General features: G+C 39.2%; 1 protein-coding gene across 1 annotated transcript in view; it reads left to right on the top strand.

Moving 5' to 3' along the window:
* Positions 1-1067: 1067 nt before the first annotated feature.
* LOC139734192 (tetratricopeptide repeat protein 28-like) overlaps positions 1068-13992 on the top strand; it is a 139870-nt gene continuing 126945 nt past the window's right edge. Inside the window, exon 1 of the mRNA XM_071644997.1 lies at positions 1068-1218. Coding sequence (XP_071501098.1) covers positions 1183-1218 — 36 coding nt within the window. The 5' untranslated portion in view covers positions 1068-1182. The remainder of the gene's footprint in view (positions 1219-13992) is intronic.

The raw sequence follows: 13992 nt of genomic DNA, 5'->3' as shown, positions 1-13992 counted from the left end.
TTATTATTATTATTATTATTTTGCATACACACACACTCACATACAATAAAACAAAGAAAGAAAAGCGGACTTTGTAACAGCATTCCACATTGCGACATTACATATTATTGCCTATTGATGTTGCACTATTTTTACTTTTGTCTTAGCGCAAAATCTAACCCAGAAGAAAGTGGCCCTGGATTCTTACATCATCTTGAATGAAAGAAGAAGCAGGGCTGAAAATTAAGTGAAAGCATGGTCGACAATTAGTCGATATATATGCGTTATTCAAACTAACAGAAAGTATAGACTGAACGACTCAAAACAATTGGAAAATAAAAGAAAACAGGAGGCAGCGAATCTATAACGAAAACGGCAAGTTTAGAAAAATACAACGCAACCTTCATTTTCCCCTTCCTTGCCGTGCTTGACGAAGCTAAAGAATGTTGTAGAACAGCGATCCTAAGGTTCACCTTTCAAGTTGACCTTGTGTTTGATAGCGATTTAATGACTGGTTAACAGGATTAAACTAGTACAAGTGGAATCCCTTTCGCGTTCGTGGAATCTAACGAGCTTGTTACACCAAATTTTCTCGACCTTCAGTGAATAACCCCTTTTGTCTCTTCGGAGTATCCTTTCTCCTTTGAACAGTCTCGAAGAGATTATCAAGTGAATAGAGGAAGAAAGAGTGGGCCAATCGAGGAAACAACTAAAGGCAACGAAGTGTATCAGTTTATTCCCTTTTGTTGGGAAAACAGCTTTTGTCGAGATTCCTTTTGATAAGGCAAACGTCCACGACAAGAACGAAGGATTTTCTCCGGAGGGCTATTATGTCATTAACTTGGACTCCTCTAAATGTAGTTTTAGAAACGAATGAAAGTTCTTTGGGATTCATCATTATAGTGAGTATTCATGCCAAGCGATGGAATCTTACAACATGATCAATATAATATCAGACACTTTCCTATGACTGAACCATTCGATTTATAGTGTTGAAACACAATTGAATCCATTCATATTTCCAGGGGGAGGTGGAGTTTTCAACACAACAGCACCCTAGAAGCAAGCTTAATCAAGATGGCGTCTGCAACAACGCTCGCTACGTGAAACCAGCTCCTGTTTAGCAACAGAATGTTTCTGCTTACGTTGGATTTATCTCGCTTTCGTGACGGATAACCAATATGGAATATTGAAAGGAATAAAATGGAGAAACTTGGCGAAAGGAAGAAGAGGGGAAAGGTAGGTTTTCACCCTTTAAGCTTGAAGAATGAATCCTGATGCTGCATATTCAAATTTCGAGGAGTGTGCTTGTCGTGCATCGGATTGGGCTCGGGCTGGCTCCGGCGTACTATGCTATGGCGGTACGCTGGCGGTACTGTGGGCATCTATGACAATGACATGTTACATACTTGTGTTGTGTCTCAGTTCAATCGCATTCTGCTCTACTCAAATAGAATCTAAGCACTTTCCGAGACGTGGTTCGCTTGTCGCTAGATCATAGATATGGTGTAGTAGTACGTAGGGCCTACTTTGATCGGGACGGTGAAGTGTTTTCCATGTTGCTTAAACCTTCGATTGACAGCAACTAATTTGCAGGTCACTCTTGATACTCGGCGCCTACCGCCTAGCCTACCCTAGGCCACTTCATGATCATGAGCAACCGGTATTGGTAACCGGTCGGATGGATGACCATGGACATGGTATGGCAAGCTGCTAGAGACTCCTGTAGTTTGCTAGAGTTCTCTGTTGCAGCTTTTGATATTGAGTATTGTGTGGGTAGGATAGTCGTTGGTTTGCTACCACTGGCGCTGCAGTTAATACCTGAACTTACATTGTAACGTTACCTGTATTCATCTGGTTTTGTTTTTTTTTTGGCCTCTGGAAAGACAATAGTCTTCCATGTATAGATTATTTAATGCCCTCCCACTAACCACTTTCAGCAACTAGCAAGTTTCCACTGTATATCAAACTTGAGTACCTTGACTTCTTTATTGCAGTATTGACTGCTACTGTTTGAGAAAACTACTCTGCAGAGCTGAGTATATGAATCTGTTGTACTTCTTTGACAGGAATGCATCAACTTCTGACTGGAATCTGTTATTTGTAGTTTATGCTTCTACAGCTGACTTTGTTTATGACAATTATGTTCATGTGTTTGTTACCAGATTTGCTAATGGCACCTGACCTGTGAAATTCGTGAAAATATACCATGTATACAGTTCATTGCCAAACTTCAATCAAGTTGCATGATCATAGGGAACAGTGATTATAGGGAACCTTCTGACACCTGATCAGGTTGCCTGCAAAACTGATAGAGCTTTTAGTGATAGTCTTTGTTTATCACCATCTTCCCCCACCCCCCAAAAAAGAAAACACATGCACATTCTCTCTCTAACACACACACACACACACACACACACACACACACATACAAAAAAACCAAAACAAAACCCGAAAGGCAACAAACAACCCAACAAAAACAAATCAATGAAAAGCAAAACATGGCATGGAAGATGTAGTATTTTTGATGCGACTCTATTATGACATGCCAATGTTAATTTCCAGAATGAAGTGAAGGGTACTAGTCTAGTAGTCTTCATTTCATCATTGATGTACAGTATATCTAGATGATATGAATGTTGAATTTTAAGTGTAGGTAGAAGGAAAGAAAGAACAAATTGTTAGCCAGAATATGTCATGTGATTGTACAAATTGTATGTCATTTTTAAATAGGTTGTGTCATTCCGTGTGAGTTTTAATATCCTTTTGTCTTTCTAAAACCTATCACAAGACAATGTCTAAGTAGCCTTTTTAATGATATATATGGCAATCATGCCAGGGAAATTTATTGGAATGTTACTAACACTAACATGATGTCAAGAACTCTGTCTTGCAGTCATGTGACATCAAGATTAGCTTCTTTACTGCACTATGTATGTAATTGCTCAGGACTATTGTGTTTTGATAATATGCTCATCTGCTGTGTTTGAAAGGACTCACTTTGGTTTTGGTGATATACACAGGAGTCACTGCATTACAGAGTCTGTCATGTCATGCATTGTGGGTGTACAAAGCAGCTGAGATTTTCAGTTTACAAAATTGTATCCTACTGTATACAAGAGACACTTAAAAAAAATGAAAGTGAACAAGGGAGCTGATGATTTTATTAAATTTACAGTATGTTAGCCTGATGTCTTCTTATTCACTATAAAATACAAATTTATATAGAAAAAAAAAGAGAAGAGATAAAAAATTTCCCCTTTAGCATTATTTTGTCCTTTCCCTTCAAACATTGCAACTTTCTCTATGGGGACCATAGTGGGATAAATTCCCCTCTCTTGTAATGTGGTATTACTCAAAATGACAGCAATACATGAACCATATCAATGTGCCCACTGTTTCAAGGAAGAGACAAGCCTCTTATTCTCTCCTGTATTAATCATCAGTTAGTTCATGTTGCAAGTTTGAGGCAATGTAATTCTACCGATTTTATCACGGCCTCAGGAGACACTTGATTCCATCAGCTGCAGGGTCCTGTGGACATTGATTATTTGGAGTAGCTTTCAGTTACTCCTTCTGATATTCAATTATACAGAGTGAGTGCTAAATCAGAAAGTGCCTGTCAATCTGTTTTAGCAGAGCAAACTCAAGTGTGACAGGTTTGTGCTAGCACTATTTGTTTGAAGTTCATAGTGTTTAAAAAGCAGGAGAATATGGTGAAGTGTACTGGTCAGTGGAATGTTAACTTTTCCATTCGATGAACATGGTGCAGATAAAAATCAGTCACGGATATAGTAGACCTACATTGAGTGTGTGTTTCAATTTTATAGTGTTGTTTTATGATTTGCTGAATAATTTTTTAAGTCTTTCTCAGATTTTACTTTTGTCAGTTTTCTTTGGAACCAGTAAAGTAGCCATTGAGCTTACTTTCAAGAGCAGAGGTTCAGTCAGTATTCAAAACCAGGACTTTCAATACAAGAATGCTGTTCTCACTTCGGAAGGCAGCTTCAAATGGAAAGAGCATCACATTCTTACAGTATGTAGGCTTCCTTTGCCTGTTTGCGTTTTAAGTGGGTGCTAAGATTTCCCTCCAAGTAAACACAGTAGTGAAGGAAAAAGATAGGAATGCTCGAGTGTGCAAAGCGTGACAGCATCTAAACCTGCCTCACAGGGCCCTGATCCAGAACTGCTCAGCAGTGCTTCTTATGGTATAGCTGTCACTCCCGAATGAACTCGGCATGCCACTGGGAGGCCCAGTCACTATTGGCACAGTGTATTAAAAAAAACTAAACTAAACAAAATGAAAACGAAAACAGAGATAAGAAATGTAAATGTTTGACAGGGCTTCCTAAATAATTGTGATAGCCGATAGACAACTACTGGAGCTTGCTTGCTTGCTTGCTTGCTTGCTCTTCGGTCTGATGGAAGCAGAAGCAAAACAGTGTCTGGTGTTATGTAATAACAAATCTTCTGCAGGGTCCAGAGGTCATTGAGATCAGTTGGACCCCAAAATACATCAAGTATACTACATTAAGTACATGTATACCATTATGTGCATTTGTTTTTGTAGTAATATTTATGCATGTGTGCTTGCCTGTAGGCCCTACGGATGTGTAAGTGTTTTGGGATGGGGGGGGGGGGGGGAGAGGAGGCAAGGGAGGGAAAGGGATTAAAAACAGATGAGATGAATTATTCAGGTGCAAGACAGAATTATAAACAATGTATTTTATTCTTTGCTTGTCTCATTGTGGAACACAATATTTGTTTTGGAACCTTACTTATCTGATTAATGGAATTACATGTGTACATTTAGTGGGGGGGGGGGAGGGGGTATAGATTTGGAATTGTCAAGGAAAATGTTGATGTGTACACTTGAATGAGGGACACTTTCCCTTCCAGAATGGAGAAGTAAACCCTGTAACTTTGTGGTGGATAGAAGGCCTCGACTGTGCAGTATGTTTAATAATACATGTAAAACAGAGTTGTGGGCAGACAGGCAGTAGGCCTACAGTATGTACCAGGGTGGTCCACGAGGGGTTTTAGCATGTCGCTGCAACATGCTGAAATTCTTGTGCAACATCCTAAAAAGCCAGCAACATGCTATGCAACATCCTCAAGAATTTGCAACAAGCTCAAAGTAAAAGTATTCAAAAATGTGCAAAACATGTGCATAACATAAGAAACATCAAACTACCAGGTACTTTAGATATTTGTGTGCAAAACATGAGAGAGAACATTGAATGTAAGCAGCACAAAGAGAGATAAGCAGCAAAATATTGCGCACTATGTACTCATCATGTGCGCTCCGCGCATATTCAATTTCTGCAATATTCTCAGATTCTGAGCTTGCAACATGCTAAAATTTTAAGTTGTGGACCACCCTGATGTACACCATGCATGCGACACAGCCATTTTTTTTTTCTTTAATGTGCATTTTTTATTTTCAAATCGCAGCTCATCATGTAGTGAAGACAGATGTGTTCAGTATGATTTATTGTACCTGCTAATCGAGGGGAACAGCCTGACCCCCTCTATGTCACCTGCAATTTGATTGTGCCGTCTCTGGTCCAGATATGTTCTGTGTGTATGTGTTTGTTTGTTTGTTTGTTTGTTTGTTTGTTTGTTTTTTTTTTTTGGGGGGTATTATTCTAGTTTTTATTGCTGTTTTGTTTGTTTGTTTGTTTGTTTGTTTTTTTTTATTGAGGGGGGGGGGGTTCAATGATTGGCATGGGCCTCAAATAAAAATACTGTCATGTTGTTTTTCCAGTAGAATAATATGCAAATACTGTAAGTTATTTTGAATATTCTTTTAAGATAGTAGCGATACTGAGTTGGCAGAGGATTTGTGAAGGCTTGGTACAATTACATTGTACACTACAGAAGGTCATGCTATATTGATAAAGTCCCTCAAGAAATATATATATATTTTTTTTCGTGTATCATTGCTACAGTAGGTAGCCTAATTTGGGTGTGAAATCTTTTCTTATGCATTAACTATGTAGGAGAACAGAATGGTTTTAAAGTACAAAATAAAAAAAAATATTTTCAAAAGTTCTCTATAAAGTACAAAGCATACAGTACTCTGACAGTGTATTGTTATTAATTTTTAAGGGAATATTCATAAACATTGCAGTAGATCATTCCCAAATGCCTTTCCCATTCTCAAATCCCATTTAGCACTGATAGCAGAGTAAAGAAAATAATTTTGCTCAAATCAGTGGTTGTGGGAATAAATGCCTAAGGGATTACATCTGTTGACAAAAATGAAGGAATTTCAAAGTGCAATTTCCATGTCAGCATTAAACATGAATATTATTATAGCATATTACTGTATATATTTGTTTGTGAAGAACTTTCAGCAAATGCCATTATACTTGGTACATGTAGGCCTACAGTTGAATGTTTGCATTGATTTTTAAAATTGTGAGGGACCAGGAGGCTACTAATATGAATGATGAACACCCCGTCCTTTGTATCAGACAAGCTGCTTTCCATACGCACCACTGTACAATGTACATAACATTCACAAGGAGAGTGCTAAAGCCTCTTGGGAATACCAAAGTGCCATTTCATATGTACTGTATGCTCAAGAACACCAGCCATTCTTAGTTTCCACATGAGCAGGGTTGAACAAAAACAGTTTGGTCAGAACCAGACTTAACCACAAAATGGCATAGTATCACACCCACTGTAAGCCGCTCACCACTCAAACCCTATTTGCGATTGTGCACTAAGCATGCTGAATTTGCATATCGGAAGAATTTGTGCACATGAACGTATGCAGTTTTAGTTCTCTCTTTCTCTCCCACTTTCCTGGTGTCTCCCTGGCATACTGACTGTTCACTGTAGTCTTCTCAAGTGGTAACATTATCCACATTCCATCTTGCATTTGGTGGGGTCAAATATGAACCTTTCATTGCCCTCGTTCACCTGGAGGGACTCTTCAGATGTCTCCTCCCATGTTCCTCCGCCAGTAGTCCGACCCCACCCCTCTCCTACCCTCCTAACCTGTTTCCCTCAAACTAAAATGTAATGTGAATGTGTGATGCTTCACATCACACATGGGGATATGATTCGTCTTTTGATATTGTCCTGCGTAATGCTGCATGAATGTGATCTACCAGAGGCTCAGAAAATTGTCGGAGTTAGGCAGTGATGATCTACTGTGTATGAAGATGAGTTTTATAGACAAATACACAGGAGAACTAAAGCCATACAAACACAAGATAAGTTCCCATCAAAGACATACTGTAAAAGTGGACATTTTCGCATGACTAATTTTTCGCGCTCAGCCAGGTAAGAAGAGTTTCGCATGTTTTTAATTCCTTGGAATCAAGACATCAAGTACTGGAACATATGACAAGCAAAGATATTCACGCGCTTTTATTTTCGCGCTAGTTTCTGGTTGCGCGAAATGCACGAAAATTTCAACACCATGAAAATTTCCACTTTTACAGTAGATACAATACACATTGACAGTAGGTAGATAGATCTATAGATATAGATAAATACTACTTAGATAAATAGATAGATAGATATATGATAGATACGTGTAGATAGAGGTCCAAGGGGAGAGAGAGAGAGAGAGAGAGAGAGAGAGAGAGGGTAGCAAACTTGCACCTTTTTAGGACAGATCCCCTCTGTAGCCCAATCAATCATCTTTAGCAGCATTAAGTTTGTGAAAAATGGCCATTCCACAAAGTGTGGAAGTTTCCACGCCAGGCGAGACTTGCGTACCACTTTCTTGATGGTTGGGTGCAGAAGACAAAAGATGTTTACAATGCTTGCTGACATTTAAGAGAAAAACTAGGGGCTGGCAGATAGCAATTGATGTTGAAGGGTTTGACTTCACTGCAGAGGTAGGAGACCCACGGAACGTCACATGTATGGAGTGAGGTAATATTCAAAATAAGGGATAAATTGCACCTCACGTCAGAGTGAAAAAAAAAATGTAGGGTAAATTTTGCCACATTTGCCTGCGTACTCTGACACTTTGTACACTTTGTAGTTAGTGAGGAAGCTGTGTTTTATTGAACTTGATTCTGCCGAGTAATTTCAGGTGAGATGTTCATTCCTGTCAAAAATCACCTGCCATTGGCTGTCGGCAAAATTGCTCTTCCCTGAGTGACAAAGATTTATCATTACATTATGGAAAGGAGAGAACACCATCTCTCATTGAAGTGTTTAGATTAATATCGTATGTATGCACTGCTGTAATATTACTAAGTGCCAGTCTATGGCATAAAACATTGTGTGTCAGTGGGGCATTTTTGTTTTAACACAATACAAAGTGTGTTACAGGTTGTCAAAGTCTAGCAATAGTCTTCAGTGGAAGTTCGTCATCTACAAACACACTAAATAATGGGAAGTACCTTGTTTTGGACTTGTTTCATTCTGTCGGCTTGATTTTCAACTAGTTGACAGAATCTGATTTGAAAAAAAAAATCTGCAATGGAGTGTTGCTATTTCAAAGGAAGAAAGGTGAGTGTGAATTTGCATGTATACATTTAATAGCAGTCATTCACATTTTGATATGAACTATTGACCGATTCGGGTTCGTTGAGGGCAGCAGACATTTTACGGCACAGGGCGCAGCCATGGTGTGTATCAGCCGACCCCCCCTGCTCTCCCCCACCCCGGGGCAACATGTTTATCACGCACTTGTAACAAAGGTTCGCGCACTAAGCAAGCATTCGCGCACTCAGTACGAGACGTCCATTGGCTAAAGCAGTTTTTCATTCTGCGCGCGTGCTAATGTAGGGAGAGGGGTGGGGGAGTGCGGAGGGGGGGTCTGCTGATACACCCAGTATGGCTGCGCCTATGCTAAAAATACACATAGCGCGTCACAGAATCGGTCAATTGAGCTGCATTTTGCAGTGTACATTATGTGTATGTTGAAAAATCTGACACTGATATGAAATTTGAAAAATATTTTATGTGTTTCTATTTAAATGATTATGCCAGTTGGAAAGTCACTAGTATGTAAGAATTTGCACGGTTGAATACTCCATGATTGTTTCTATTACTTGCCTGGTAATATTGGTACATTGTAGCATTCAAATGGAGTGATCATAGAATTTTGTTGCAGTTTGGAGCATAGAGGTTTCTTGAGCAACATGACATGACTTTCATGAATGGCTTCAGAGCTCTTCAAGACCTGATGGAAGTCATGTTTCAATATTAGATGTGCATGGTTTCCATTTTGGCTCTTTATAATGCCGTATTATGAGAGATCAATGATGTGTGTATACTTGTGCATAATAACAACCGATCAAATTTTCTTCCGATGGTTGTCATAATGCTTGGTAAGAGCATATAGAGCCAGATGGATTTCACATCCACGAAATTGTCTTGATAGACATTGGCAGCGAACTTCCTTATCGACATCTGGAGGAAGAGTGATAATGTTGTATCAGGGAGCCATTAGAGGCACCCACAGGGTTGTATAATATGGCAACATAATTTGATTTTCTCGCAACCTGCTCTTGATGCGAAGACAACCACTAACTTAGCAGCCATCTGCGGCGATGTTCTTTTCGTGTGTCGCGAAGTGCCGTTGACTGATGTCTATTCAGGCTGTCTGTCACAGGAATCATCCCTCGTTTGGATGATTGCCTTTATGGTCCCAACCCCCACTGCCTCGGTACCTTTTGACAAATTGCTTCCTACATCATGCACGAACTCAAAGTATAAATATAGTATCCTGACAAGAAACCCAAGCAATAAGTCAGGAAATGGTCCCAGGTGCATATGTGTGTAAACTGGGCAAAATGTGGTGAAATAAACCCTAGTTTTATATCAAAATAATACAGTACTGCACAGTCTGCTCCAACTGTCTCATTCAGCATGGAATGAAATGACACGTTGAATGAAGTTTTGCTGTATGCACATTTGATTACCTTGATCAGTCTCTGTGACGAAAAAAGAAAGAAAGAACAATAAATATGCCTGCAGGGATACGGCCTAACATTTGTTGAGGATGATCGATCAAGCAGTGAGAAATGCCCACTGGAAGTAGGTGTTTATGGACAAACCGCAAACAAACATTCTTTCTTCTGAGCTCGCTGAGGACCATGCATGTTTATGTGTTCACAAATATCTAGGCTGTTAGACAATGCACTGTATAGGTGAAATTATTTACAGTGTAGGAGGAATTGCAGTAAAGTGTTTGGAATAAATAATTCTGAATTGAAACTAGCAAAAATACAGAAAATCAGTGAAAAAATGTGCATCATTAGACTGGTCACTGATCTTGAAGTTATAATTGTATTACTGTCAATGGAAATTTTGATTTAATCTGAAGTTTACCCTTAGGACACCGTTGTGGGTAAATACATTGTAGCAGTTTTCCCTCTTTGCCGTGTCAGATGATTTACTACGATTTACTACGTAGCACCGCTATTTGAAGATCTTGTGTGCAGTATGTATGGTGTAATTGGCAGTGGATGTGATAGATGATATTCAGTTGACCACAATTTTCTTATGGTTACACATCACCCTATTGGATGTATATGTCTTTCAATTATCACATTACAATAAAAGCTGTTATTTTTGCATATTTCGCAAATGAGGACGTCACATACATTTATTTGAGTAATTACTGTTTTTGCGATTTAACATAGAGACTATAAGTGCACTTGTAATGCCTGCCTTTTTACAATATTTTCATGTATTCGCGGCCCAACAGTGATGTGTAAAATTCGCGAAAAATTACACCCTTGCAAAATTAATAGCTTTTACAGTAAGTTATATAATGATAGGGTGTATTTTCTTTCTATTTGCAATGAAATTCCTCCTATGGAAGACTACTTTCCTTTGACAAATTTGTGCCTTGTCATTTGTACTTCACAGTTTTAATAGGAAATGATTTTGCTCTAATGATGCATTAGACAAGCAAAGTTTTAAGATAGTTTGCTCAAAAGCTATTGGAGCTCAGATGAGAGCACCGAATAGGCCTACAGAGTACAGATGCATGCTTGGTGTTTTTGAGTGTTTATGTATTACGATTTACATTGTATGTGGATCAGCACCCACTGAACAAAAAGAATTCTGCAGCGTCATACGAACACTGTGCATTTTGGCATAAACTCAGTATATAACACCACACATGCCTCCTTTTGATGATATCTTGTTTACTCTCTTCATAACAGGATTGAATGATTGCTAGCTCCAAAAGTATTGATTGTGTATCGTCATTCATATGGGGGACGGTATGAAAGGTGTGTGGTTGTTCCCGCTCCGAAAGGACCAGCACCCACAAGTTTTATCTGACAGGCCATCTCGGAAATCTTCTATCAAGCTCTGTGGACTTTAGGTCCCAAAAGTCACGATCGATAAGAGCGACAGAATGGATGAGCTGCCGAATCGCACCATGTTTCGTTTGGCACCGATGGAGCTTGTGCCGGAGCTGCTGCTGGCTTTACAAACATCGATTGTCGGAAATTGGGGCATTTGTCGGTTTTTGCCCCCGCGCCCCCAAGTCGAACAAGCTCCCTTTCTGCCGGTCTACACACATCAACGCCCTCCTAATACCCCTCCCAATGCTTCCTTCTCTCTTTCATCCCAACCATTGTCGTCCCTCGTCCATGGAGACAGGAGCTCCCAGATTGACACTCCCCACAGGTGTCCTCACAGCGACCCCTGACCCCCAGTGTGTCGGCCATTCAGGCAGCCCCCCTCATCTTGTAGCAACACCCCAGCGACTCATTCACATAGCCAAGGCAAAAGAGCCAGTTGCACTTTTTTCCGAGTCTCAAAATCAATTAATTGCTAATCCTCTATGGAACTGAAGTTCATAGATATAACCTCCTTTGCTTTTCATATGACACAATTTTGTGAAGTACAACAAAGCATCCATGAATAGTTGACAGGCAGCTTGGGTCTATAACACACTTGGCTCAACAAAGTCACAGCAGTTCTCTGATTTGCGCCATTTGTTGACCGAACAATTTCATCGCGGGATGCAGGCCCACCACATGCAGGGCGATTCTGGGTGCAGCCCAACGCTGTGCAAATATTTTTCACTGTTCAGCCTCATTAGGAGAGAAGGAAATATTGTATAAAAATACTAAAATTATACAGGAAAATGAAATCCTGCAATCCAGTGACACTGCACCTTTTGCTATACCCAATTTTAAAGTGTACTCTTTGTATGCTGGATACTCATAGCATGCATCGTAATCAGAGTTCAGGTCCATAACAAGATTTTCTGTGGATGGGATTGTATATTTTTTATGCCTCCGCCACGAAGTGGTGCCGGAGGCATTATGTTTTCGGGTTGTCCGTCCGTCTGTCCGTCCGTCCGTCCGTCCGTCCGTCCGTCCGTCCGTCCGTCCGTCCGTCCTTCCGTCCGTCCGTAATGAATTTTGTGGACAGGGTAACTACCAAAACCTTTTGAGGTATCCTAATGAAACTTGGCATGTATGTGTATTAGGGGGTGAGGTTGTGCCTATCAACTTTTGGGTGCACATGCTCAAGGTCAAAGGTCAAAAGGTCAAGGTCAAATGCTTAAAATTTTACTATTTCCCCCATATCTATGCAATGCCTGAAGATATTTTCTTGAAACTTAGTGTATACATGCACTACCCAATTAAGATTCTCTGGTGAAGTTTGGGGTCATGAGGTCAAAAGGTCAAAGGTCAAAAGGTCAAGTAAAATGTTAAAATTTCACTTTTTTCTCTGTATCTTGGAAATTGTTCAAGGTATCTTCATGGAACATAGTGTATATGCATCTACTGACTGGCAGTGGTTATCTAGGGAATTTAGGGTTCATGGGGTCAAAGGTCAGGGGTCAAAGGTCAAGGGCAATACTTCAAAATCTTACTATTTTCCTTATATTTATGCAATGCCAGCAGGATATTTTTTTTTTTTAAACTTGATGTATGCATGTCTAACCCAATAGAGATTCTCTGGGATTTTTTTTTTGCCAAGAAGGTCAAAGGTCAAAAGGTCAAAGATCAAGTGAACGTGCTGGACTTACTTTTTTCTCCATATCTCGGAAGTGGCTCAAGTTATCTTTAAACTTAGTACATGCTGAATTTATGTATGTTCTGCCTGACAGTGCTTCTCTTATAAATCAAAGGCCAGATGAAAATGATAACAAGTTACTGTTCAATACAGAAATTGCGCTTTTTCTCCATACCTTGAAAATTACTCAGTGCATAAACTTATGAAATGGTCAAAGTCAAGTTAAAGTTCTTAAATCCCCAAATACATGCTCTCCTATTCATCCAATTAAACATAGGTCAAGGAAGGTAAACATTCAATACATTTGTGACAAACATGTCATTTTAATATTTTGCCAATTTTGTGAAAATGTAATCACACATTGTCCACATGTACTATAGACCTATTAGGAGAATCATGCATTATGGCGGAGGCATACCAGTCGCCATAGCGACATTTCTAGTTATTATTATTATTTTTTTTAATCCATGGAGAACGTACTAGATGTACATTGTGTACAGTGTATTTAAAAATGCTGTGTGTTAAATACTGCTTCTGTAGGGATTTGTTCAGGGTTTTGTTTCGGATAAGTTAGGTTATAGGTCTTTTGTCTTTAGTTTCTTTGTTTCATCCATTTTCAATGTTTATCAGTCGATCGATCATATAATTTCTTGTATTACGTGTGGGGGGAATGCAGCCTACAAGCTCAGCTTTTTAGCATTCCTCCCCATTTCCAACATTTTCCTATACCTACAAGTTTTCTGTAAATTTATCCTTTACTTTGTATGATGAAATTTATGCACTGTATTCAATTTTTGTAATATATTTATATGTTTTTGTTGGAAATGAAAAATAAATGAACGAATGAAAAAAAATGAACTTTATAACAGCTGTACTTGTACTTTCATGCAAACAGAAGGATATGATAAAAAACACAGCGTACTCTGGGTCAGCCTCTGCAAATATTTTGTGAATCACAATGGACAACCCTCATGTCAGGTATATTTCGTAAAGATAGTTTTCTTGCTTTTGTATCTTTTTTTTTTTATTATGGAAGTTAAAAATCTG

The sequence above is a fragment of the Diadema antillarum genome, unplaced genomic scaffold, assembly GCF_040938485.1.
Source record: "Diadema antillarum isolate AM-2024a unplaced genomic scaffold, OU_Dant_1.0 seq00000512_RagTag, whole genome shotgun sequence".
Lineage (NCBI taxonomy): Eukaryota > Metazoa > Echinodermata > Echinoidea > Diadematoida > Diadematidae > Diadema > Diadema antillarum.
The sequence above is the reverse complement of the archived record's forward strand: the minus strand, read 5'-3'. Positions and strand labels throughout refer to the sequence as shown.